Below are 27,812 nucleotides of genomic sequence, written 5' to 3' on the forward strand. Positions count from 1 at the left end.
GCAAAACTCACCAGTCTTGCTTTTGTAAGTCATACTAGTCATACTAATATTACTTTTTCCTTAGAGCCTCCTGATCTTGTAACAGAAAAACCTGTGCTCCCGGGATCCATCTCCACGTTTGTCATCACAGTGAAAGCTACCTCCAGTCTAAGGAACCTATGAAACATCACTGTTGGCCCAACCTCTCCTCACATGGCTCCAGAATCTCTGCTTGTGGTTTAGAGTTTTGTCAAAAATCTTGAAAGTTATGATCAGATTGTTATCTAACATTGTCTTAGTAGTAGCTATAATAAATGTTATCTTTAAAGCGCAATTGTGTCTTTTTAAATACAATTATATTGATATTTTGATGTGTATAAATACATATATCACATTTATTATCATTCATTTTTACCTAATTGAACCTGCTCTAGAATAGACTTCATTAATCACACAGGGTGTAAACTCACTTGTTACAGCAGCATTAATTAACCCCGAATTAGAACCTTACTGTTGTAAGAGCTCATTTGAAAGTATGTGGCTATATGTGTGTATATATAAATAATGTCAAAGTGTAAAGAAGTGCATTTACCGTTTTGTGATTTATGCAGCTTTTTATGGACAGGAATCAATACAGGAAATATATATTATAACATTTATTTAATCAAAAAAATATATATTAGTTCAGAGGAGGGAGGAATCCTTTGTATGCACCGTCTTCTGGGATCTCCTGCCTTATTCTGGAGACAGCGCATGACGGGATCACAACACGAACGTGCTGTCCCAGGTAACCCCAACACCACCTGACCACATTCCGGTATGCCAGATGTCTGTAACAGCTGAGAAAGAGGTGGTATGAGTTATAAAGTATTCATAAAAAAAGTAATTTGACAGTTGTCTTACCTGTTGAGCGTAGTCTCCTGCATCTCCCCATAGAGTTGCAGAAAGGTGCCATAAACTGCCTGCAACACGTAGGGATTCAGAGCAACAGCCTCAAAACCAGGATGCTCTGTTATGCAGGAGGTTACACCCACCTGCTGACACCTGAGCATTACCTATGACAAAGAACAACTGATATCAGGTCTATAAGAGTTCAATATTAGTATGATGTTAGTGATTGTGTAACAAATGTGTACATTACAGAATGCTTTTCTCATGGTGGGGTACTTTTATTTTTATACCTTGGGCGTTTCTCTGCAGCACACATTTTCTCTGGCAGACAATGATGTGCAGTGGCCGCAGGTGCACCTGTCGAGGCAGTCATACAATATTACTTTTAGCTAAGCTAAATATAGCTAGCTGTGGCTAAAAGCTACTTACCACTCAGAGACTGGACCCATTCGATGCCTTGATACTCCTGCTGGCTCGACTCCAGGGGCCTCTGACAACTCACGAGCTAGTGGCTCAAAAAGATACGGTTCAGGACCGCTTGCTTCCCCCAATAAGCCCTCCTCCCTATCCTCTGGGGAAGAAGGTGGGGAAAAGTCCTCCACCTCGAATGACTGCTCTGAGCTAGTGTCGCTCTCCGTCGCCATCTGTATTCAAATTTCAGTATGTCAATCACGGCCGTAGCTCCGCCTTCTCGGTCTTACAGGAAACGCCTCTTTGGGCCGCATTTTTCAAATATGAAATGTGGGTGGAGTAAGACTCTGAGGAGGCTGTTACCACTACTTTAAATTTAGGTATGAAGTCAGTCCTGGTGGTGTTAATGGATTTTGCGTTTCAACAGGTGTGCATTGTTTTTCCACCAACCTGCATCAACAGACCTATTAGGTACTGCAACACGTACAACATATAAATCACTTTTCTTGGATATAAGATGAACTTTTGGCATCAGATCAAACGGGACTACTTCCATACATATGTCATATTGATGTTGTTCAGAATCGACACACACAATTAAAGGTTCATTAAAGATTACACATAAACCACAAAACAAAAACCAGTAATACATTTGCGAATCTTCAACTCCTACTTGTGAAACATCACCGCTATCTTCAGTCCTCATATATCGAAAAAAGATTTATTACATGAGGAGGGGAGTGCAGTTTCAGTCAGAGGGCCAATGGTCTTAAATTACATCCAGTAAGTTAAAAATAACACGTTTCTGCAGACATACTGATCCAATGTCTTGTGGCATTACACATTCAGACAAACAGAGAATATCTTTCTTCACAGTACTCTATACGTTGCTGGCAACAGCCCTGTGTGCTTTCCACAGAAACTCACTGTAATTTCAGTGGAAAACATTATGATGTGCTTTTCTTTTAGCAGAAAACTCCACTGAAAGTAAATTGATCTAATTTCCTCAAATTAACAGTGTGCAAAGAACTATGTGATGGGAACTGAAGTAGGAGAAGCAAGATGCAATCCCGGACAAGCCCCCAACCAATAGATGCTGCAACCCAGCTTGTTGGTCGGAAATGTAAAACAGCGACTGGGCACATTACAGAATGATTTAAACCTTTAACCCTCCCACTGTCTTTATGGGTAGCCCCGTGAGGAAAGTTGACCATTGAGCAGGATTGATGGTATATCCCTTGAGGTCCATGTGGCAGGAGTGAGGTGGTGCTCACTCCTCACCCCTGCCACGTGGACCCAAGGGATAAACGGGTTAACCCTAACCCTAACCCTAACCCTAACGCTTGATTGCAGTTATTGCTGCTAAGGGAGGCCCAACCAGGTTCAGGGGGCAATTACTTTTTCACACAGGGCAATGTAGGTTTGGATTTTGTTCTCTCCCTAAATAATAAAAACCATCATTTCAAAACTGCATTTTGTGTTTACGTGTGTTATCTTTGACTAATGGTTAAATGTGTTTGATGATCAGAAACATTTTGTGTGACAAACATGCAAAAGAATAAGAAATCAGGAAGGGGGCACATAGTTTTTCACACCGCTGTATGTTATGTTGGATTGTGAACAAAAGTGTTGTTTTGGAATTGATTATTTTATTTAAGTACGTTTATTAGACCCTTGTGGATGTAAAATGTTCAAGATGGCTTTGTTCCATCAATGATATGAGGCTTTGAACGATAACGTAGACAATTATTTAGCATTTCTCAGTGGTTTGACAAAAGTGTGTACTCAATTAGGACTGAATCAAGTTGCCCAAAAATGCCGATTTGACCCAAAAGAATGTAAATTACTATAATAACTATAACTATAACACGTAAAACACCAACAGGTTACTGGTCAAAAAGAGTGCAGCATCACAGAGAGCTATTCAAGTCATCTGTTGAAAATTCCTGTATTTTTCCATATTGAAGGGATTGAAAAAAGTTTGAAATATTGTACAGCCCTATATGAGAATTTAATAATAAAAATACTCAGTACTACCACTGTTTGGTCAGTGAAGATGCAATGCTGACATCTGCAAAGCCTTGATTGATCTGGTCTTATTCAAAGTTGACAAAAAATAAATAAAAACTGCTCAAGCAAGAGTGCAAAACTTCTTGCAAACAATTTTTTCATTAAGTTGCTTTTTACCATTTCTTACCCAAATCAAGTAAAAACTGGAAATCCGACAACAAAAAGGTAACAAAAGAGACTAGAGACTCTCTGGTGAGCTGAAAGCAGTCAGAAGGCACTGTTTTATGAGTCAGTTCTTATACTGTCAAAGAGCTTGTAGAGTCGGACCCATCTGGAAATAACAACGCAGTCACTGTGAAGTGTGTGACTAATTAAACAGCCAACCTTTCCCTTCTGAAGAGGACACACAGGTTCGCTCCTTTGCCATTGCACTGGCAAACATTCAACACCCCCTGAAGCACGACTGACGCCCACAGCAGCTCCTCCTCCTGCTCCTCCCTCATCGCTTCCCTCCTACTCCTCCACAGCCTCTTCTAAATGTTGCTCAGGGCTTTGTTCCAGCATCAGACTTTATCTATAAGGGAATGTCTTCCACCTGTGGCAGAATCGGCATGTTGGTAAGGATGTCGGGGCATCAAGTAACCAAGCAGCCTTTCCAACGCGAGCAGTGAGTAGAAGCCTGCTAGGCTCAAACTGGTTCATTATGTTCAGCCTTGAGGATTAACAAAGCTTTTCTTTTCTCCTATTGCAAGTGGAATTGATCACACTTGACTTTACAAGGACTTTCTGCTGCTTTCTTTGATTTTTCAAATAGAATATAGACTGGGAGAATTTGGTGAACTTCCAGCTGATCTCCACTACCAAGAACCAAGAGCTCTTCTTGGTAAATCTCATTTCCATGGAAAAAAAGAGGTCTGATCAGCGGCACTGAAGCATCTCTGCATCTCTGCTTTGTCACATGGACACTAAACAGCTGCTGAACTTGCCATCGTATCTCAGGAAAAAGCTGGACCATTTTTGAAGCTACAGGATATGGTGCAACGATGCTGGCAAACTTGTTTGCGTTAAAAGTGCCTTGTTCTTAGCAACTGACAAGGATGAGAGATGGTGTGATGACCTACCTGTATTTGACAAGTGTGTTTTTCACCTCGTTGGAGAGAAGAGCAGGCGGAGGAAAAAAGACAACGAGAGGCAACAGGCGAGGGGAGACAGCCGGCGAGGGAAGGTGCGACCTGAGAGGGAAATTTTGAGCTCAGGACTAGTTGCAGTGCTAGAAGAGGAGACTGAGCGGTCGCTGCCAGACGGAAGGGGGAGGCAGCAGAGATCTGGTCAAACACCCGTCTGATTCTGGAGTTGTGCTCTGTCAGAGCCACAGAAGGTGAGTATGGATGCTGTTTCAGGTGTCTGGGATGGAAGGAAAGCCAATAAACCAGCACAAAGCTCTGGGAAATCTTTTTGTAAATTCATCCTTCAATTGATGAAGAGCAGGAGTTGATTTTGAATGAAAGAAAAAGTGACAGCTAGTCAGCATGCTTTTGAAATGGTAGATTTATATTAAAAAAGGGGCTTCAATTTGAATAAATTTGGCGTTAAGAGACAAGTTTTATCCAACAATGTATTAATCTAGCTTCAAAAGCAAGCAGAAACATCAAAAACATGAATCTAAAAACAATTTTGCATTAAAAATATTTATGTTTGTCATAAAATTTTATTTTGTGCAGCTTTTTTGCCCCTAATGCAACTAAAAGGATTGCCACAACTAAAAATCAGCTTACAAATAATTATGAAATCTGAGAATAACAAATATTAGAACTCCAACTAAAAAGCTCAATAAACAAGTATGCTACATTAGATCCAAATTAAGCATAGAAATGCCAGATACTTTGTATATTTGCTTGAAAATTTAATATTAACAAAGAATTCTCAATATTTATTTGATAGATCTATAAAAAATAATGCAAATAATATTATAATAAATAAACAATTAGGAGGCACTGTTGCTTTAGTATGCTGATGTCGGTTTTCTTATTTCCTGTAACCTGTGTGGACAATAATCTTGAGTGAGTAGGCGTGTAGAAAAAGCTGGATTTTCTAAAAAATATCAAATTTCTAAAATCTAAATTTTATAACATCACTTCCTTATTTCAACTGAATTCAAGTCTGCATCCCTAGAACAACTAATAAAAGCTAAATCAAAATAGTACTTTGAACTAGTTTTAAAGGCAACAATGTGGAGTTTTTATCGTTAATCTTTGGAAATATTGTAGGGCTGCACAATATATCGCAAATATATCGTTATCGCGATATCAGCATGCGCAATATGCATATCACAAGGAACAGATAAATATTGTAATGAATGGTCAGCTCAAATGTTAGCTACACATAATACATTCTGTCAATCAAACGGAAGCATGATGTTTTTTTAACAAATCAAATAGAGCTCGTCACCCATTCGGCCAATTGGGTGGGTTCTCATGGGTCAGATGCCCACCCCCGACACTTAATTTTGATGGTTAGCAAACACCTGAGTTAGCCTAGTTCTGCTGATTCTGCTTTTCCCGGGATCCACTGATTGCCTTTTCTTGTTCATTTTCTTTTTCCCTTCCCTCACATCTTTAGCTTTTCTCATTTTCATGATTTTTTGTCACTTTTTTTTATTTTTTTGCTTTTGATTATTTTTGTTCGTGAATTGAGTTTATATTTATCGCAAGTAATATCGTCATCGCAATATTAATCGCTGTTATCGCATATCGCAGGTTTCCCTAATATCGTGCAGCCCTAGGAAATATCTATTTAAAATGTTGTAAATGAATCAAATGATGCCCAGTTGTTCAAAAATATTGGCGGTTTCTTAACATTTAAGCATAAAAATCAGGTCTAAAATATATGGGAACGGTCTCTGGGCGACGCCACATTAGATGTAATGTTTCCTTCTTCGGGAGCCCATAGGACAACATGCATTTACTGATTTGTAACAAAGGATTACAACATTTTCACCATTCATAAACGTTGTTGTTTTACACATTTACTTCTTCACTCATTGCCACTGATGAAAGGGAGTCTGATGTGTTGTCATTTTGCTGAAGTTTACACTCCCCAATGGGGATCCATTGGTAAGGTCTTACTCCAACACAAAAATGCAGCTTGCCTGCAACGATTTAGGTATCTACTGCCCCTATCGCCAGGAAAAATACACACTGTCACTTTAAAGGAGCCATTTCATGAAAAATCCATGTTTTGGAGCCTTGTACCATGTGATTGTTATTTTCTCATGAAAAATACCCCCAAACCCATTTTTGGCTGCATTCATGGATTTTTTTTGTCTCAGCTGCAATTTTTGCAGATTTTTTGGGAAAAACCTGCATAAGCCTTGATGAAAACTAAGTGCGTCATCAGGCATTACTCCTCCCCCTGAAGCTAGTCTCGGACCAGGAACCCACCTCTCTTGGCCCACTTTCTCTGAGTTGCAGGACTAGAGTGGTTGATTTCCTGCTGCAGCTGAGACTGTGACCTTCGTGTCACAGATGACTGCTTTAAACCTCCACTAGCATCAAAGTGGATATTCTGACAAATTACTTCTGCACTGGGGACTAAACACAGCTGTAAAAACCATGCATCCTGTCTACAAAGACGCAAAAAATGGCTAGCTTACGATATGTGTGCAAGACAATTATTGATTTGTTACAGACTTGGTAGCCTAGCAGTTAGAGTAATTGACTGGTATGCTGTTTTACACTGGTTCAACTCCCGGTCTCAGCAGTAACTTTTTTTCTTAATTTTTTAGCTACACTTGTCAGTATTTTCTTTTCAACCCTTTACTGGTAAACTGTTTAAAATATACGGACCAATCTTTTTTTTTTATTTAGCCAGTGTGAGTCCATGTGAGGTGAGCAGAGTAGATCAACTAAAATGACCAAATTCAAAGATTTTTAGAAACGTAAAATATTTTGCAGAAAATAATCAATAAAAGTAAAATTCAAAAAAAAGATTTATTCTCCTTCAGCTGGCTAAATAAATTACTGCTGACACAGAGTGTCGAACCGGCATCATGACATGGCAAAACAAGATGAAAGGTTGATGGTCTATCCACTAGACCACTACAGACAATACATCAGCTGAGTCACCAAAGACGCTCTTGTAGGCCCATTTTCTCGGAGCGGTCGTGGGCAGAGCTTTACTGAAACAGACTTGTTTCATTTCCGGGTATAAATTCAAGCTGATGAAAATAACTCACATTTAAGATAAAAGGGCATCTCAATAGTGCCAACAGTAACATTTTATCATATATTGTACCAAACTTTGCTCTCAACGTTTTAAAAGAGCACGATATAGAAGCTTTAACACCAACAGAGGATGAACTGAATCCGCGTCTATTTTGGCTCACAGGATCTAAGTGGGCTGATCACTCTGTGGGATGTTCTCGGCAACATCTTTATCATCCAGCTGCACCTTTCTTTAGCTCTAGATCATATTCCACCAGTCTCCCTCTTATCACCGGTTGCAGGTAAACAAACCAAGCACTATCTCAGCCATCCTGCCAGGCCTCATTCCTCCGCTTTGACTCCAACCTTCCCCAGTCCATGTGGCTAACCAAGTATCAATAACACTGGAAAATCCTAATTAACAGCATGATTGGGACTATTCATCCCAGTTAGGAAATCGTCCTTGTGTTGGTCAATCCAGTTAGCTAAATCACTGGAGCTATAATGCGATTTAGTTTTGTTTCATTAGGACTGAGGGTTGATGGGTGGCAATTAGCAGCCTGGTAAAGTATGTCTGCGGGGGAGGGGGATGGATCCTCGGTTAATGTGCACAGATGGGTTACTGCGTTAGAGCCAAAATAACTGGGCAGCAATTTCTCCCAGTCTCACATCGTGGACACGTAGACAGAGTGGCCCGCCATGTGCCTTCAGCGGCGACACAATCAGCCTCCAGCAACGATGACAAACACCAAACTGTGCGACTCTGAACCACTGCAGCTAAATCCCTGAGGTTTGTGCACGATGATGACAACCTTCCTGGACAAAAGCAGCTTCAAAATACACACATCCTCAGATATTGAGCGTTTATCCTTGAAAAGTCACCTCAGTCTGAAAGTCGCATGGATGAAAAATGTTGTCAGGCTCCAGTCACAGTGAATCAGAGCGATGGGTGCAAAACAAGCAGGAAAGGAATCGTCGTTGAATGTTTTCAAACACATAATGACCTTCAGCTTAAAGCAACAGTTGACACCATTTCCCTGCCGGGCTCTCTTCTTGACGAATGAAAACCAGTAAAGTGGGTTTTTAAAAGGCGGTTTTGCAGTCAGGGGCAGTGGATCTTTAACGTTTTATCATATTTAAACGGAATGAAAAATTATAAATGAAAACTATATAAACGGCTGCATGAGGACGTCTGGACATGGTGGAGAAAAATGAAAAAGGCCAAGAAGCAACTAAAGATCTTCACGTGAAAGCAAACTTTTCAAAGTGATTCTGTTCAGGGAGATTTTTGGTGTGAAAACTAATTTTTATAAGATTTCACACTTTGTGTTGCTTCAAGCGAAGTGTAACTGAGTTCATTTAAATCTTCCAAAGAGCCTTCTGAAAATATTCTTTTTGACATTTCAAAACAAAAGCATCTTTTCATTATTATCCTAAACACGTTATTCATAAAACGACAGGATAGATCTGGTGCCAAGAAATCAGACTTCTTCTACTAAAGAAACACAATCTCTCCAACATGTTTGTGTGATGGTGTTTCCTTATATAATCTGATAAAAGATCCCATTTCGCCAAAAGTAATATTTGTAGCTCTCATCTTGCGCAGTATTACATACCGCTGAGCAGCAAAGGAGAAAATATTCCATCTCCTTGATTAAAATGTTGCAAAAACCAGCTCCTCGTCGCACTCCCTTCCAACGCCTCCACCATACCCGTAGGTAAAGCTGTCCTCTTGACCTCTCCGCCGTTTTGAGTTTCAACTTCATAAGCCTTGCAAGACAATACAAAAGGCCGAGGAGCACTGCAGCAGGCCAATTCTCCTGAGATGCACAGAATCTTCAGTATTTCTATTTTCAGTCCAACTTTGATCAATATTTCTGCTTTGACTTTCAAAAAGAATAATTAATCTGCAAGAACTGAAAAAAAATTTTGAAGTCTGGAAATAATGCCTAACTTCATTGGCCAGAATAAAGGTAAAAGCGTTCCCACCCACGCATCATTCACTATCCTCTAGAGAGCAGCAGCCTCTTGATGTGTACTGTATGACTAATATGCCAATATGGGCAAAACACAGACGAGGGACAGAAGTCAAACAACTCCTAAGGACACCTTTGGATTCCACGCTACAGCAGGAGGAACGATTACGACACAATGCTGCTTACTTTCTAAATCTGTGAGAAACATACGTGTACTTAAAGCTCAAAACGGTTGCATGACTTCCTCCAAAATAAAGTCTGCATCCTGCACAGCCTAATACCTGAACATTCAACTGAAATCCAATCAAACTTGAATGTTTGAAAAGGATTTTGAATAATGTCCAGTACCTGTATTAGTCAGCAGCAAGCAGGATTCAAAAGGACTTCATTCATGACGGGTCAAACAATGGTTTTGTTTCAATTTCAGTCCGTTTCCAGCCATGGTTCTTCAGAGTTTTGTTTTTCCATTGGATTGACACCAAAAGGGAATCAGTTGAAACTTTTGGTAATTATCGAGACTTAAAGAGCAAGTCACCCCCAAATCCACTTCTTTTTTGCTGATAAAACTATATCAATGAGCGTCTAACCATGCTGTAGACACATGCAGTCAATAATTTGGCACTTTAGTGCATCTTAGTTAAAATTTAAATATTCTGCCTAAAACTGTCATTGTTGCACAGTTGTCAGGTAAAAACTCTGCACTGCATTTAAATTTAATCTGCTATTGCTATAGGCTAAGAAGTACACCATGATGTCAGCTGGTACATTATGAGGTCAGAATGTCGTGTGTGTGTGTGTGTGTGTGTGTGTGTGTGTGTGTGTGTGTGTGTGTGTGTGTGTGTGTGTGTGTGTGTGTGTGTGTGAGTGTGAGTGTGTGTGTGTGTGTGTGTGTGTGTGTGTGTGTGGGTGTGTGTGTGTGTGTGTGTGTGTGTGTATTTGTTAGCGGCTCTGCCCTTTCAGTATTCCAGGCAACAGCATTTTTTGCATTTTTCAAACAGTAAGTGGGAGTGGAGTAAGACTCTGGCAGGGGGTGACTTGCTCTTTAACTAATGTATTAGGACCTCAAAAGTGTGCCTCAATATCTATGAAACTAAAGTTATTTGTAAGATTTGCTTTGGAAGTCGTCCCCTAACGCTTAATAACATCCAAGTAAGACTTTATGAGTTTTGATAAAATCCAGCCAGTCATTCATTAGTCATTTTATAGACAAAAAATTATCCCACTGGCAAATAGTTGATTTACAAATAAAGTTGTCACATGATCAGGTGGCACTCAGGGTCTGTGTTCGGACAACTTTGTTACCACCAACACAAGTTTATTCTTTAAAGGGGACCTGTCATTTAAAACTCACCTCTTGTGGTGCCATCATGTGGGTCTACTGCCTCTATAAACACTTTCAACGAGAATAAAACCATTCACCTGTTTCTATCAGCGTTTGGTCTCAGGAAGGATAGGCCATTTCTATTAGTCTCTTCCTGTGACGTCTGCAGTGAGGCGGACGCTGAGGCAAAAAGCAAAGCTCTCAATTAACCGGGTGGTCTTCATCCTAATCCTCACTCAGTCATGAGCTGTGGTTAATGACCGAAACCACAAATTCAAGCGGACACAATGGTTTTCCCCGTGAAGCTGCTGGGCTCAGCCTTACAGACAGGGTGAGGGGCTCTGACTTGCGGGAGAAACTCACGGTAGAGCCGCTACTCCTCCACATCAATAGGAGCCAGTTTGGGAATTTGGTCACAATGACTCCAGGAAACCTCCCTCTGGAGGTGTTTCAGGCATTTCGTGCAGGCAGAAGGCACCTGGGAAAACCCTGAACATGTTGGAGGGATATTAGCTGTGTTAGTAGTAGTAGAAGTAGTAGTAGTAGTAGTAGTAGTAGAAGTAGAAGTAGAAGTAGAAGAAGAAGAAGAAGAAGAAGAAGAAGAAGAAGAATGCTCGGTCCTCTCAGCTGCTGTGTCTCCATACAAATTCAGTTCTTTCTGGACTTTACGAAGACGCCAGCATACACTGGCATTGAGTGATGTCACTGATCAGCACCAAAAGGCATCCATGCATTAAGAACATTAAAAGTTTTATTCTGTGGAAGAATAACTTAATTGAGTCGGAGGACCGGGAGAACGGCTATATTATGTAAGATGTGACGTTTGAGGACCAGCATAAGCTCCATTTTTACTGTGAGACAACCAAGATCTGTGAATTACGTTGTCGTGGGGCGATTTCTGCAGCAATTTGTCGTTGGGAGTTTATTAATGTTGATTTTAAAGTAGCATGAACACTGCTTATTTTCTTTTCCTTCCAATCCAATGAACCATCAACTCTTCCAATTTTACAAATACTGTTTTTGGGTAATGTCTACTGATGTCATTTCCTACTGAGTTAGCAAAAGGTTCCACTCAGCGACTCTACTGGGCCATTCTGTGTACCTACCTTGACTCACGTATTATGTTGGTTCCTGACTGGGGCTGCACAATATATCGCAAATCTTTATTCTTAATTTCCTTCTGGGATTAATAAAGTATTATTGAATTGAATTGAAATATATCGTTATTGAGATATCAGCATGCTCTATCTGCATATCGCAAAGAACAGATAAATATCGTAACGAATGGTCAGCTCAAATGTTTGCTACACATAATGCATTCTGTCAAACGGAAGCATGATGTTTTTTTGACAAATCAAATAAAGCTTATTTGGACAATTGTGTGGGTTCTCGTAGGTTCGATGCTCGCCCCCGACACTTAATTTTGATGGTCAGCAAACACCTGCGTTAGCTTTGTTCTGCTCTTTCTGCTGTTTCTGCTTTTCCCGGGATCCACTGATTGCCTTGTCTTGTTCTTTTTCTTTTTCCCTTTCCTCATATCTTTTCTCATTTTTATGATTTTTTTTGTCATTTTTTTTATTTCTTTGTTTTTGATTATTTTTGTTCTGCAATTAAGTTTTTATTTATCGCAAGTAATATCGTCATCGCAATATTAATCACCGTTATCGCATATCGCAGGTTTTCCTAATATCGTGCAGCCCTATTCCTGATAGTGGTCCTTTAACCGGCCCACTGAGGTACTTGTAAATGCCCGTGAAGTTCCAGTAAAATTACCCCGAAGCTCACATAGTGGTAATGGTCCTAATAACTCCACTTTGGCAAGGGAACGCCCGGGAATCCTGCACGTGGACGTTAACAGGAAAAGGACGATTTGGCCCTCTGTGCTGGGGCTACTGCCCCTGCAACCCAGACTCGAGTTAAGTGGGTGAAAATGGAGGAATGGCTCAAATTGTGATGTCACAGTAAGAGAAATTAGCATCTAACTCATCCTCACCCATCAACGCTGGAGGATCAGCGGCTCTACACTGAGCCCCTCCAAAATATCTAAGTTTCTCAGTTCATAGCAGCCAATCAGGGTTGTGGGGGGTGTGGCCAGAAACTGCTTGTTTTCCTTAAAGTGACAGACTTGAAATGGCTTATTCTGGAAGGTACTGAAACTGTCGAGAACAAAGCGGGTGATGTGTCATGTCAGAGGAAGTTCATGCGAAGACCTTTAGGAACATGTTTTAGCTTAAAAAATGAGTCACAATATGTCCCCATTACATATGTGAAAATAACTGCAATGATAATGACATCATCCTGATGGGATTGTAGATTTTTGCCTCAACTTTTCACTTCTATTAGCATTTTTAGGCTTCCAACAGACTGGAAGGCTTGACTGGGAAAAAATCTTTCCCTGATCAAGCAGCATTATAGAAAAAGGGGCCGATTGCAGACTTGTTTTAAGTTATTCTCTCCATCAACAGTCTCAAAAGTGGACATATGCCATGGAGAATACACTGACAGCCCAAGCGAACCAATCACAGCTCCTCCAGGCTCTGGTAGTCCACATTTCTGAGGAGGTGGCTAGTCAGTACTTCTGGTGGAGCCGACACAAGCAGTACGGATCCAAAGTGACAGCAAGAAAACAGATTCAGGCTTCAAACTGCCAAATGTCAGAGAGTGTGACACAGATGGATTCTATGAAAATGAGAAGCAAATCCAATGTGGTCAAGATCACGGGAATATTCAGGATGATGGTTAGAAAAAAAAATTACTGGAAAAGCTGCTTGGTGGAGCTCATCAGCTGATTAGTGAGGTGCGGTAATCTACCTTCATCTTTAATTAACAATGTGGCAAAACATACGGGGCATGTTTCCTTTTTAAAGTTAATTAACTCCAACAGCCACTCAACTAAAGCATAAGCTAGTCCGCCTTTCATGCTTCGTGGCTGTTAAATGAGAACTGTTCCAAAAAGCAGACCGAGAGAGAGAGAGAGAGCCTCTGACCACATCCAAAACAACTAGAAACACGAGTCAAACATGAGATGGGTACATTAGGTGCCAAGGTCAGGACGACGTCTGATGAAATCTCAAGCTCCGCTCTAATGAGCTGGTACTGTGCTCTCCTACCCATGATCCTTTGGGGAATGAAATATCAACTGATTTAGAGACTGTGGAGAGCTCAGGGACCCCGAGCACGGACTACAGAGGATGAAATTAGCAAAGACAAACAAGGCAGCCATCTGACAGAAAACAGCTTCCAAACAGAGCAATTAAATGCTCTTAAGACAACATAACTAATTAGGACATGGAGAAAAGTTTAGCATATTGCAGCAATGAGACTCAGACGTGTGTTTGACACTCAGGAGCTACAGCAGCAAATGATCTGAGCAGGTGCAGGAGGCTATGCCATCATCCCATCTTACCTGCCGACTCCAGAAGCTCATGGAAGTCTGTTCCTCTCCGAGTGGGCATGTCATTCTCTTCCTCTGCCCTTTCCGCCTCCTCGTAACGATCCCAGTTTGACTCCAACTTCCTCCTGGAGAACACTGCTGTCCCTTCATCTTCACCATCAGAGTTCTCCCCTTCGTCTCGGTTCTGAAGGAGAACAACGGCTTAGTAAATGAGTCCCATTCTGTCCCGCTCTGAACTTGAGACAGTTCTCCACACCTTCATCTCCTCACGCTTAGACTACTGCAACTCTCTTTTCATGTGTCTGAGCAGAACCTCCCTGAACCGTCTACAGGTGGTTCAGAATGCCTGTGCTAGGCTTCTGACCAAGTCCTCCAAACACACCCACATCACCCCGCTTCTCCTCCAGCTTCACTGGCTGCCAGTCAACTTCAGGATTCATTTCAAGATCCTGGTTCTGGTCTATAGGGCCTTACATGGACAAGCACCATCTTACATTGGTGATCTTCTTAGTCCCTACACCCCCAGCAGGTCCCTGAGGTCCAGTGACCAAAGCCTACTGGTTGTGCAGCACCAGGCTAAAGGTCAAAGGTGACAGATCATTTGCTGCTGTGGCCCCCAGACTCTGGAACTCTCTCCCCCTGAGCCTGAGATCAGTGGACTCAGTGGTCTCCTTTAAAAATCTGCTGAAAACTCACCTGTTCAAGCTGGTTTTGGTGTGACCTTCATCACCCTCTCCTTGTTCTGCTCTCCCTACCTATTCCACCTTCCTCAGGATCCATTATTCACTCTCTCTTTCTTTACATTTTTGAATCACAATTTTCTATTTTGTGCTCATTTTAAATATATATTTTATTCACTTTCAAAATTCTTTTTATATTTTTACATTTTTTTTTTTGTGAAGCGCCTCGTGATTTTTATCTTGAGGCGCTACAGAAAAGATTTTTTCTTCTTCTTCTTCTTCTAAATAAGCTAGAAAATATTTTTCTATGAAACAGAAGAGACATAACCTCGAGGGATGACGCCGTTTAACAACGATTAGAGACAAGAAAATTAGCTAAACTAATAGTTTTAACAGTATAGTAAAAAATGGAGGAATTTGGAAGAGTTTTACTGTTACACAAATTATTAATTTGTTTCAAATGTTCTTTTCATTCTGAGCCAAACTAACCAATTCAATGGATTAAATAGAAAATACAGCTGAATAAAAAAAAAACCTTTGCTTGCCCTGCATCTGTCCTGCTACAAGTTTTTTATTTTATAAACTATGACAAGAATCGATGTGCCGATTGTAACTGAAGGATAAATAACTAAAGAAAAAGCTACCTGGTATAAGAAAGAGAAATAATCATTAAAAGTTAAGCATTGTGCAAGCAAATACTGCTCTTTGTTTCTGATGTGCACAGTGGCTTTAAAAAACAGAAAAAGATGGAGTTCGTACAGCACCTGGAGGTTCCGGGAAGAATTATTATCAACAGTTTGGCCTGTGCACAAAAATCTCTATTAGATTTATTATTTTTCTTTGTAAAATGACAAAGTCAAGAGAGATAGTGGCTTTAAAATCAGGAGAGGGTGATGAGTCTACAGGTTTGCTTCTGCCAATAACTTAACTGGTTTAGATTTCAAGATAAGAGTTTTTTTTTTGCAAAGTCTGGAATAGGGCTGGACAATAAATAACGATATATATCGATCAATAGACATGTGGTTCAATGGAAAATTTGAATTGCACCAAAAGACAAGAAAATACACAAATGTTTGCATGTAAATTCTTTAAAAAAATTAGATACACAGCTTTTGAATATCAATATAATATCGCAGGAAAAGATATCACCACATATTGCCCTATCAATATTTTCTTACATCTCTAGTAGCTTCATACTAGAGTCATTACTTTCATTCAACCAATCAAAAACACAGACCCAAGCACACTTCACCACCAAGCCCTCCCCTCTCAAACCTAAACAGACAGCAACGTGACTTAAACAAGATGCTGCAGCAAGAGGTGGGAGAAATTGTCCCGTAAAAGGTTAGAGTGCTTCACCAGTGTGGCAACATTTTCAGTCTGACAAAAAAACAAACACAATGGTGGTTTGCAACAGAGAATAAATAAAAAACAAGTCTGGTAATGCAACCAACTTGTTTTTTCATTTAATGGCCTAAGATGAGCAGGGCTGCACTTAAAATATATGTGACATTTTTCACATAGTTTAATAATTATTGATATCAATCAATATGAGTTTTTTTTTATCGATAAGCTTTTTTTCTATATCGTCCAGCCCTCACTGACTGTTATATAAACTGACCATTAACTGAGGACCTCTCATAACTGTACTATAAAACAATGGAGAGATTGTAAGGCGGGTTCAGTTGCCGATAAAAATAAAAACAAACAGAAGCCAGTGCCAAAATGAACTCATTAAGTTTGCATGAGTCACATGCTTCCTGTTTGTCTGCAGAAATGCTTTAATAGTGATGCAGTGGAGATGCGACACCTGAGTTCTCGTGTTGTTGTGCCCTCACAAGTCTGAGTAAAATGGTGCAGATTTGTTCCAGCCATGTCATCAAGAGACCACATGGCAGGTATGGATGCACCAGGGAGAGTTTTATGATTGCAATCAAGGAGCCTCTATGTACCAAAAGTTTTTTCTATGATTGCAATCAAGGAGCCCCTATTGTTTTTCCTCTAATTCTGTCAGAAGCATCATCATCCTCTTCATCATCTACATGAACATCTGTGAAGATATTGAGCTGAAGCTTCAAGTCTTAAATGAAGACTCAGCATCTGTGTAGAAAGCATTATTATGCTTTTCTTCAAGTTGCTGCCATGAATGTGTACCAAAAACATCTTGTAACTGGCTAAAATCGAAATTTAAGTATTTTGTTATAAACCCGAATTGAAAACGAAGCTTGTTTAGACGTGCAGTATCGTGGCTGACTGGGTTTATTTGATTGGTGACAAAAATTTGAAAGATTTTCTAATTTTTCAATGAAGTTTGGAACAGTCGGTGACGCTCACCCGATTAGGGAAGTCTGCACGCGAGCCTCCACCGCGTCCTCGACCCCGGTGGTGGTCTCGTTTACCCCGGCCACGATGGTGGCCTCCTCTCCCCCGGCTTCTGTGTTCGGTGTCGTTTCCACCCCGGCCGCCTTTCCTCCAGCTTCCTCTGCCTTGGACAACTCTGCCCTCCATTACTGTTGTTGAGAACTGTAAGAACTAAGTGAGCCCGAGTACTTTAGCATGTGACACCTCTTGAATGGTGTTGCGTCGAATAGTGTCCTACGAACGCTTTAGTAGTTCCAGGCCTGTCATTGCATCAATAATCCATACATTTAAAATATTTTTAAGTAAAATGTTAGGTCTATTAGTAAAAAAGTAAAAATTGCCTACAATCATTTAATAAATAAAAATATTTTAACATTCCATTTTGTAAATTTATAATGGAATCCGTACAGACACATGGTAAAACTCTGACTTTTCTAGTGACATTGTGTTGTATTATCATTCACAAATTAAAAGCAGTTTATATCAGTTTGATTTAACACAAGCAAATTCTATTTTTGTATCTCACTTTTGTCCTCCTTTCTTTTTAGGCTGCCAGCTCAGTCCACACGGCTTCACAAAGAGGCCTTTCCCACCTGTAACACAAATAGATAACACAAGCAATGGATCTCCAAAACAGCACTTTAGGCAACGCTTCATACCCTCACAGCCTTTGGGAGGTCATAACCATCGCTACAGTGTCTGCTATCGTCAGCTTGATAACAATAGTTGGAAACGTACTGGTGATGCTGTCCTTCAAAGTAAACAGCCAGCTTAAAACTGTGAACAACTACTACCTGCTAAGTTTGGCCTTTGCCGACCTCATCATAGGAGTACTGTCCATGAACTTATATACTACTTATATACTGATGGGCTACTGGTCCTTGGGCAACATTGCTTGTGACCTCTGGCTAGCAGTAGACTATGTAGCCAGCAATGCTTCAGTTATGAACTTACTAGTCATTAGCTTTGACAGATACTTTTCCATTACAAGGCCATTGACATACAGGGCAAAAAGGACTCCAAAGAGGGCTGCCATCATGATTGGTCTGGCTTGGCTGGTGTCTTTTGTCCTTTGGGCACCACCAATTTTGTGCTGGCAGTACTTTGTGGGAGAAAGAAACGTGCCTCCAGACCAATGCCAAATCCAGTTTTTAACCGAGCCCGTGATCACATTTGGAACAGCCATTGCCGCATTCTACATCCCTGTCTCGATCATGACCATCCTCTACTGTAGGATCTACAAGGAGACACAAAAACGGACTAAAGATCTTGCAGAGCTGCAAGGGCTCACAGCAGGAAACGTTCCTGATGGGACTAAACCACAGAAGACCGTCGTTCATTCATGTTTTCATTTCACCAGAGAGCAGAGAGACCAGAGTCAGGCTTCCTGGTCTTCATCCAATCAAAGTAATGCCACTAAAACCACCACGAGATCAGATGAAGCATGGGCAAAAGCAGACCAGATCACATCATTTAACAGCTATACCTCTTCAGAGGAAGAGGAGCATCATGTTTCGACAGGCACCCCACAAGGATCATTCAAAGAGCAGCATCCTGGACAAAGTCAGAAGAATGGGCAGGTTCCAGATTATTCAGAAGGGAAGTATTTTTCCACACCTCAAAAGAAGAACTACAAAAAGTGCATCGCCTACAAGTTTAAACTCGGATCAAAGAGTAAGAATGGAAACTCTAGTCCAACACCGTGCCCTCCTCAGGCAGATGAGTCTGCAAAAACCACCTCCACTACCTCCAAACCCATTGACCCAAACCTGAAGAACCAGATCACCAAGAGAAAGAGGATGGTGCTCGTGAAGGAGAAGAAAGCAGCCCAGACCCTCAGCGCCATTCTCCTTGCCTTCATCCTCACATGGACGCCGTACAACATCATGGTGCTCATCTCCACTTTCTGTGCAGAGTGCATCCCTGTGTCTCTCTGGCACCTGGGTTACTGGCTGTGCTACGTGAACAGCACCATCAACCCCATGTGCTACGCTCTCTGTAACAAGACCTTCCAGAAGACATTCCGCATGCTTCTACTCTGCCAATGGAGGAGGAGGAAGAGAGGCAAGGAAAAGCTTTATTGGGGTGGGCAAAATCCAAACGCCAACAACAAAACTAATTGATGACCTCCTGTTAGAATGGGGTCATGTCTGCCAGATTTTATCCACAGCATGATTGCGGCATGTGGCTTGTTTTACAGTGCATGATGGTGAAAAATGAGCAGTCTGTGATATTTCAGGGAGAAGTTGATTCAGCATAATTTTGTATGACAAAAGAATCAAAGAGAAAGCTTGGATTTGTTTTTATTTAAAAATAGCCAATGTGGAGGTGTGAAGTCACTACAATCATCATCTCTGCTTGATGTCTTCAAACTGCGAGCCTTTACTCTTACAATAACATCAGTACTTGTGTTTTATTGTGGTAAATGCAGGTGTCAGACTCTGCCTGAAGAAGACTTTGATCTAATGTGTTCATTCTGATTTTTAGTAGTCCATTGAGTATTACATTAGTGCAATGTTAAATTGGTGGAATATACTCTTGATATTCCGACCTTTTCATGAAATAGTTGTTTGTGGTGCATCTTCGTACAGAATGTCCATAATTTCTCCCTGTGTTGGTTTGGATGTACAAACAATCCTTTTTGTTTTTTACTGCAAAGCTGCGTTTTTATGTAAAACCCGACCAAATGTGAGGATTTCTCTGTAGGCCTTTACATGCCTACAAATTTTGATACTGACAAAGTCAAAGTGGAGATAAAATATTTCTCCTTTACAGATCTTTTTTTGGTCGCTGAGAATTATTTTAGCTCAGCCACATTGGAAATTTTTCTATCATAAATGGCCAGTTTAAGGTCAAATGTCAGGCATTCTTTAGGATTTAGTGGTAGAAATCAGAATTCACAGTGGTTGCATCAGTTACAGCAAGTTGTCCCAGATCATATCACAACCACCACCATGTTTAACTGTTGCTGTGCTTTTGTCGGAAGTGTGTTAGATTTACAGCAGATTAAAAATGATGCACTTTTAAAAAATGACAGCAGTCAGAATGTTTTTGAGAGCCTCGAGATCTTTTGGGTCAGTGTGAGATTGTCATCTTAGAAACTCTACCATGAATGCCCTTTTCACTCCCTGACTTTTTCATATTGGCTTTTGATGTTGTTCTACGGTTCTCAGGAGGTACAGCGGGTTGTCCAGTAATCGGAAGGTTGCAGGTTTGATCTCGGCTCCGATCAGAGAATGCTGATGTTGTGCCCAAGGGCAAGACATCTGCCTAGCCTGCTGATGGTGGTCAGAGGGACCGGTGGAGCCAGAGTTCAGCAGCCTCACTTCTGTCAGTACGCCCCAGGACAGCTATGGCTACATTGTAGCTCACCAACTTTTGAATGTGCGTGTGAATGGGTGAATGACTGATTGTGCTATGAAGCACCTTGGGGGGGTTTGTAGAACCCTAGGAAGGTGCTACAGGCCATTCTCCATTTATTTTTAGTACGGGACATGGGGTGTTGCTTTTTGAGATCTTTTGGCCCACTTCATGTTTTCAGACCGGTTCTATTGTAGAGATTTCTAATGCTACATGTCTGAATAAATGAAATCAGTCTTTGACAACTGCTTTATGTGTTTACTCATGTTATCTTTGTCTGATATTTAAATCTGTCTGCTGATCTGAAACTGAAGTGTGACAAATACAAAACTAAGAGGAATCTGTGAGGGGGATCATACTTTTGCTCAATAATGTATCCAAGCATAACAAAAAGGTCACGAGTCAATAAAAAGTATCAAGAATATTTTTACAGTCCCATCATTTAGAATTTTCTCATTATGTTAATGGTGAGTACACTTACTAAATGTTGCCAATGCTGCTTGGTGTTTTGCTGTCTTGGTATCTATGATATGCAGTACTTTCCTATGTTTGTGGTCTATTTTTGACCAGCTGTTTACACTGCATTATTTGTCTTGTGTTTTGCAACTGCGTGGGCATCTTATAACAGTTTTGTTCATAACAACGACCATGCTTTAGAAAATTCAGCTACTACTGTAAACGATTGGGTGCACAATAAAGTTCTCTGTGGTCTCTGTGCATCATTTTACTACAAAATCTGAATCAGCATGGAGTTTTTGGGGATTTTAGGATTGAAAAGTTTGCAGGAAAATAACTAAATTCCAAACGATTTACATGTTTCAATTACAAACGGGAGTAGTGCATTTTTATGTGAATCGGATCTGGTTCTTTTATCATCAGGACTGACATAAACAGCAAGGTGAGTCAGCATTGAACACCCAATATAAAATCCTGAGGTGTATATTCAGAACACTCCCATTCAGTCACATGCTGAGGGTGGGGCTTAGTACTGCAACCGGTCACTAGAGGGCGTGTTTCACACTCGTCCTCTGTGCTATTTCTGGGTGTAGTTGTTATATATTTAGATGATTTTAACTTTTCTGTTGACCTTGGGGTCTACCAATCTTCTACCTTAAATAACTATTCTTACTCTGATCGGGAATGTTTTGAAGAATTAATTAGAAATAATTATATTAATAAATGATGGAGCACATCACTTCAGTATGTGTACACTCACTTTCTTATGTTTGCACGTGTTTTCAGAAACTGTGTTGCCATGGAAACAGCAGGTTTGTTGCGTTATACTCATGAAGCTCCATTTATACGGCAGCTATTGGTGAAGTCCCCATTCATTCAAATTCAATTCAATTCAATTCAAATTCAAATTCAAAGATATTTTATTAATCCCAGAGAGAAATTAAAGTTATTCATGCAAGTCCAACCACCACTGGTTGGTTGTGATTGAAAATGCAAACAGAAAAAAAGCAAACAAACATCTTTTAATACTTCTTCAGTAGCTGGATTTCAATCAAACCTTCAAGGTTTATCTGATTTAATATGAATCAGGAAAATTAATTTCCTCTTTTCTTTAGGACTAATGGAAAAACTGTTTTGATCAACAAAGTATTTAAGAACTTTCTTTAAAACCCTGCTGAATGTTGCTTTACTGTATTTGTTGATCTGTATTTTGGGTTTACTTATGAGAGTAAGAAAGCCTTTGTCATAATCATAAACACACTGAAAGTGGATGGCACTCAAATGGTGTATTGGAAATGACAGATGGAGAAGATTTAAGGAAAATAGAAATATGTATCAATCGTTCCTGGATAAAGTGGTTTAAATCACTTTGATGGAGTAGCAGTAAACATTTTTCAAGTTGTAGTGATTTTAATATTGCCAAACGTGTTAAAAGTGTATTAACTGTCCTGATTGACGTGTGGAAGTTCTCCCTCGGCCTGCTGTTTCTTGCTTTAGAGTCGTTGGTAGAGCCGACCTGGTGGCAGATCAACAAGGTGGTGAGCAGGATGGGCGGGGTCTTTGATGATGCATAGTCTTTGGCTCTGCTGATGTAGTGGATACTCTGGGCAGTGCAGATGATAGCCAGTGATCTTTCCTACTGAGTTTCTGACTCTTTAGGTCCTTTTTATCCACAGCAGAGCACAGATGCTGTCCTGGAGGATGCTCTTGATGGTTGTAGCACACCACCAGCAGCTTCCTCCTGAGCTCTGAAGATGTACAGCCTCTGCTGTGCTTACATGTCCACTCGTGTCCTTTATATAAATATATTTTTATACCTTTTATAAAGAATAAAACAATGAGCCATTTTGTGAATTCATGAGCTTTGGCCGGCCCACCTCACTTGTCAAAAAACTCAAATCTGAAAACAAACCAGCTCAATAATTCTCTTTTATGACTTCTTATTCATGCGTAACCTCTACGACATTGCATTGCATGCACTTATTTCTAGTAAAAGTCCCTTCTGTAAATCTTTGAAGTTTAAAGTCCTGTTAACAGTTCTCACGAGTCTGAAAATTAAGTTATAAGAAAGACATTTTCATCTTTATTAAACCAGGGTATCTGCAGGTTTAAGGGAGCCAAATTTAAGACTTTTTAAGACCTTTTTTAAGGCCACTTTGACCAAATTTAAGCTACTTTTTGAAATTAAATTTAAACTATAATTTCCAGCTATTGCGAATGTGGGATTAACCATCCAGTTACCATAAAAGTTGCACGTCCCCATGGCGCAATCTCCCACTAGCTTAACCAGCTAATTTGCTCATCTAAAAAAAGCCCCCTTTCACAACCAACTGAATGAGTACGGTTCCGCTTATGCCAATATCATACACAAAAAATGCTGAACACTAACTAGAAATTCATGAAAATTGAAATAAAATAATCTTGTTTATTGGGTCTTTGGTAATTTAAGACCTTTGGAAACTGTATTTAAGGATTATTTGTCATTTTTAAGGATTTTTAAGGCCTTAAATTTGGAAAAGCAAATTTAAGACTTTTTAAGGACCCGCGGATACCCTGTAAACTTTAGCCGTCAAGATAAAGCTGCATCGAAGCACAAACTTCTTAGTCACCTTTTTAACTTTTCTATAAAGGATGTGCTAATTTGCTTCGTAGATCCAAGATGTCCAGTTAGGGAAACCAGAGAGGAGTAGTAAAAAATTATAGTGTTTAAAATTCTAAAAAATAAAATGCAAGAACAGATCTAAAAAAAAAAAAAATTCACCTCAGTTCTGGCAACAACGTCTAAAGCCAGATATTTTACGCTAACATGGTCGTTCAGGACTTTACTCACTAGTTTATTTTAAGTGAAACCAGTAAAACGCCATAGAGACCAGAAAAACAACCACACAGTTTTAGGCTAATCGCTTTACTTTGTACATCTCAGGCACATATTGTATGAAGGTTATAGCCATACAGTACCTCACAATGACTTTAAATGAAATGACAATCCCAGACAAATAGGCGCATCTGAAATAAAAACACTTCTATACATTTGTAATTGACTTATCTAGAATTTTAAATAAGAATTTATCAATCTTAAATTTTAATTCATGGTCATTCACAGTCGGATTTTCTAAAACCAACAAAATAAGAGAGAAACTTTTAATATGCATATACGCTCTTGCTTTTCAGATAAGAGGAATTTAGCAGCAGAGGGAAAATACGCAGCAAAGGGTTAGGAAGGATTCGACCGATAAACTGTTATTACAAGCAGGAAGTAGATATAGAATAACAGCTTTTGCTATTTTTAACCAGTGCAGAAGAAAAGGTTCAGCTCCGTTCCAAATAGAAGATGTGCACGTAACATTTATTGATAAATCTGTACAATAGACTCAGATGAGGAGGAACAAAATGACACTTCAAATCTTCCATCAGTGCCCAGAGTGATCTCAGCGTTACTACCTCCGCTTAGTGACTGTCCTGCTGCTCTTGCTGCTGCTGCCAGCCTTGCTGGAGCCCTTGGACCCAGAGAAGAGCTTGGTCATGAGCTCAGAGACGTCTGGGAGCTCAGGGTTGGAGTTCAGCATGTTCATGGACTGCTCCATTTCCTGCAAAGATGACGGAAAATCAAACATCTGGGAAAATACATTTTATTTTATGTTTAATGTCAAAATGGTGATATTATTTAGCCACAATGACCTATCACACATTAATTTGTAATTTGCAAATGTAGAATAAGAAACTTGATGGTATGTTGTACCTTCCTCATCTCTGGGTCGTTGGTGTTGACCACCTTAGGCAGCAACACGATGATCAGCAGGGGTAAAACCATCATCATAACCTAAAAAACAACAGACAGAAAATCAAATTAGGTTTTTACTCAACTTTGACCCACTTACGAAACAAATATTCAGTATTCATGAGGTTTAGTGGAGTTTATTACCATTGGGTTCATGAGGAAGTCTGTCCAACCCCAAGTTTCTCTCTTCATAAAGTAACTGTGAGGACCAACAGACCTGATCTGGAGAGGGTAGGGCTGTCGAATCACTTCTGAGGTCTTAATGTAATTCACAAGACGGGCCCTGTGAGAGAATAAAAGTTCAATCACAACACCAAGAAATTACAACATTAAACCCAAACGCACCTTTTCTGGTTTCTAATGACTAAAATATTAACTTACCTCATTTTCCCTTTTGAAGTGATGTCAACGCGTACGGGTTCAAATCTGTATGTCGGGGTGACAACTTCAACAACATAAGAACCGGAAGGAACGTCATTCACTGCAAAACTCCCATCAGTTCTAAAAGAAAAACAGATTAATTTTATTTTAAAGCAGAAGTCACAACACATTCTCACCAAATGTTATTTTCGAGATTGTACATTTGTCTAGCTGCCTTCATATGCACTGCATGGTTGTTTAAAGGACTGGTGATGTGTTGTAATTGGTTACATCATCAGGGAACAAATAATGCATAAAACTCAGTTTCTAGAAGATAACACTTAACAGGCCAGTAAAGATTACATTTGGTATAAATGTTTGCAAGATTAGTTAAAGGGAGGTAAATTTGGTTGATTCCTATATGTGTTTATATTCCAGAAACAATATTAATGCATATACCATTAAAACAACATAGGACATAGCAACTATTGCTATTTTGTGGTAAACATGGCGACGAGGCAAAGACCAGTCTCGTCTCTGAGGCCATCGTAATTTCTTATCTTATTTGAGTTCGTAATGAACATAATGTTCAGTTACAGGCCAAACAGCGTTACATTCCCTTTTAAAGCATTATTTAAAATATAGTTTCAAGCCTCTGTGTTCGGTAAACAACTGCGTAATTCCAAGATGCTAGCTGGTTAGCAACCGGGCTAGCCGAAAACGGCCTCAGGTGTAGCCGCTTCTTACCTCAAAAACCCAACGTGTTCTTCACCTTCAACCAGGACTCTGGCCGAGGAGACCCAGTCGTGTGTTTTTACGCCGGGAACTATCGCTCTTCCCTCGATTTTGAAACGATCTCCGTTCGGCTGTGATGATACTCCAACACCAGATCCTGGCTCCATGTCAGTGAAACAGCTGACCACGACAAACGTAGCATGTACGAACAGCCATAACCGTGATAAACTTCCTCTGGACAACATACTGGCCGTCTTCCGTTACACAAAAATGAAAACAACCTCAGGAAACCTCCGCAGATATGTAAACCAGGACCGCTTGTACAGAAATGGAAGATTTTTACATCAGCTGTCTCTGGGGGAAGTGACGTCTCTGTGAAAAACTTTATTGGTCAATTGGACATTGACAAAGTTAAAGCGGGAACATTGTGACACCAACTTTAGGAAATATATCATTTAAATACGGACAATTTGAATATATGAATCAAAATTTAATATTTCATTGTAGTCAAAATTCATATCTGGCTTTTAAACAGCAAGTTACCCCAACTCAATTTTTTTTTGCTGATAAACTATAAATCTAATCATCATGCTGAAGACAGTGTAGTCAATAATTTGGCACTTTAGTGCATCTTAGTTAAAATTTTAATATTCTGCCTAAAACTGTCAGTGTTGCGCCCTCTTCAGGTAAAAACTCTGCACTGCATTTTAATTTAAATCTGCCATCGCTATTGGCTAAGAGGCACACTATGACATTAGCTGATATATATTATGTCACAAAGTCATTGTGTTGCCATTCCTCAATATGCAAACTTGTCAGAACTTGTGTACTCACGTCCTTGTGAAATGTCATCAACGATGGCCCAAGGACTGTTTCAATCCTAAGTATGCATAACGGCAAGTTCACTCAAAGTTCCCAGATGTGTTCTTGCTCCGCCCATTGTATCGAGGATGCATCAATTCATCCTTCTGCGTACAGCAAAGTTTCCAATAATGCATTGCATCGCAAACCGTTACACTCCAAACGTCAGAGGAGAAAGCTAAAAACTGTAATGTTTTAAATTAGAAATATAAATAAAATAATATAAATTTGTCTTATTGTAAATAATTGTGTGTAAACTGTACATTTTTCTGTGTCTGTTTACTCTCCACGATCCCTCAAAATGCTAATTAGCTAACCTATTATCAAAATAAAAGCACCGTTGGTCTGTTCTGATGGATAATTAACTTTTTTGTTCATTAAAGAGTGCGATATGCTAGTATTTAATATTTCTGATCAAAAGTGGGCCAAGTATAATTCAAATAATATGTTTTTGTTATTTAAGGAAACTAGACTTATTTTTATGTCAGGTCATATTTTTAACTCTAGCAAGAAGCAGCGCTCGTTGCCAGGACACAACAGCACAGTTCTGGTCCAAGTGCCATCCTCGAGACTACACCCATCTCCTGCATTAGCATCTGATAAGACAGTGAAACTCTAGGTTTAGAAAAGCCTGACAGATCTACGTCACACTGTCACTTAACTCATTTGCTGCCAGCGTTTCTACCGTTTTTTAAGAGTCACATAATGTTGCGCGCTAGGCTGATGTCGGCACCAAAACAACCAAAACAAAGCGGAGACTCACTTCTCACATCAGGAAGAATCTGCGTGTTTTGAGCAATATCCGTTCTTTCATAATCCGTTGTTGAATTGTGATCGGCAGAAGCTTTTCCAGTTCGCGCCTCACTTTTTTTTACAGCAGCGGGCCAACACGATCTCCTAACACATGGATTTCTGCTTCCTGATCACGTGACGTATGCGGATGAAAATCGGCTTTAGAGCTAAGATGTTTGTTCTTACGGTGCGGGGGCTCGTCCGACGCCCACACAGTAAAAAAAATTACAAATGACATCATTGGC

General features: G+C 40.0%; 3 protein-coding genes across 3 annotated transcripts in view; 1 reads left to right on the forward strand and 2 right to left on the reverse strand.

Annotated features, from left to right (window-relative positions):
• Positions 1 to 17,479, reverse strand: part of aven (apoptosis, caspase activation inhibitor) — a 55,095-nt gene extending 37,616 nt beyond the window's left edge. Inside the window, exons 1-2 of the mRNA XM_015947683.3 lie at positions 17,199 to 17,479; positions 14,197 to 14,368 (exon numbers count right to left, since the gene is read on the reverse strand). Coding sequence (XP_015803169.3) covers positions 14,197 to 14,368; positions 17,199 to 17,372 — 346 coding nt within the window. The 5' untranslated portion in view covers positions 17,373 to 17,479. The remainder of the gene's footprint in view (positions 1 to 14,196; positions 14,369 to 17,198) is intronic.
• Positions 4,466 to 19,495, forward strand: chrm5b (cholinergic receptor, muscarinic 5b). The gene is made up of 2 exons (XM_070544064.1): positions 4,466 to 4,669; positions 17,774 to 19,495. Exon 2 carries the CDS (start codon positions 17,846 to 17,848, stop codon positions 19,346 to 19,348), a length of 1,503 nt encoding a protein of 500 aa, XP_070400165.1. The 5' UTR covers positions 4,466 to 4,669; positions 17,774 to 17,845; the 3' UTR covers positions 19,349 to 19,495.
• Positions 19,496 to 23,930: 4,435 nt separating this feature from the next.
• emc7b (ER membrane protein complex subunit 7b) lies at positions 23,931 to 26,284 on the reverse strand. Its single transcript, XM_015947684.3, has 5 exons — positions 25,927 to 26,284; positions 25,201 to 25,320; positions 24,964 to 25,102; positions 24,781 to 24,861; positions 23,931 to 24,628 (listed from the first exon to the last, which is right to left on the reverse strand). The coding sequence occupies exons 1-5, from the start codon at positions 26,157 to 26,159 to the stop codon at positions 24,479 to 24,481; spliced, it is 723 nt and encodes a 240-aa protein (XP_015803170.1). The 5' UTR covers positions 26,160 to 26,284; the 3' UTR covers positions 23,931 to 24,478.
• Positions 26,285 to 27,812: the final 1,528 nt, after the last annotated feature.

The sequence above is a fragment of the Nothobranchius furzeri genome, chromosome 2 (assembly GCF_043380555.1).
Source record: "Nothobranchius furzeri strain GRZ-AD chromosome 2, NfurGRZ-RIMD1, whole genome shotgun sequence".
NCBI classification, from domain to species: domain Eukaryota; kingdom Metazoa; phylum Chordata; class Actinopteri; order Cyprinodontiformes; family Nothobranchiidae; genus Nothobranchius; species Nothobranchius furzeri.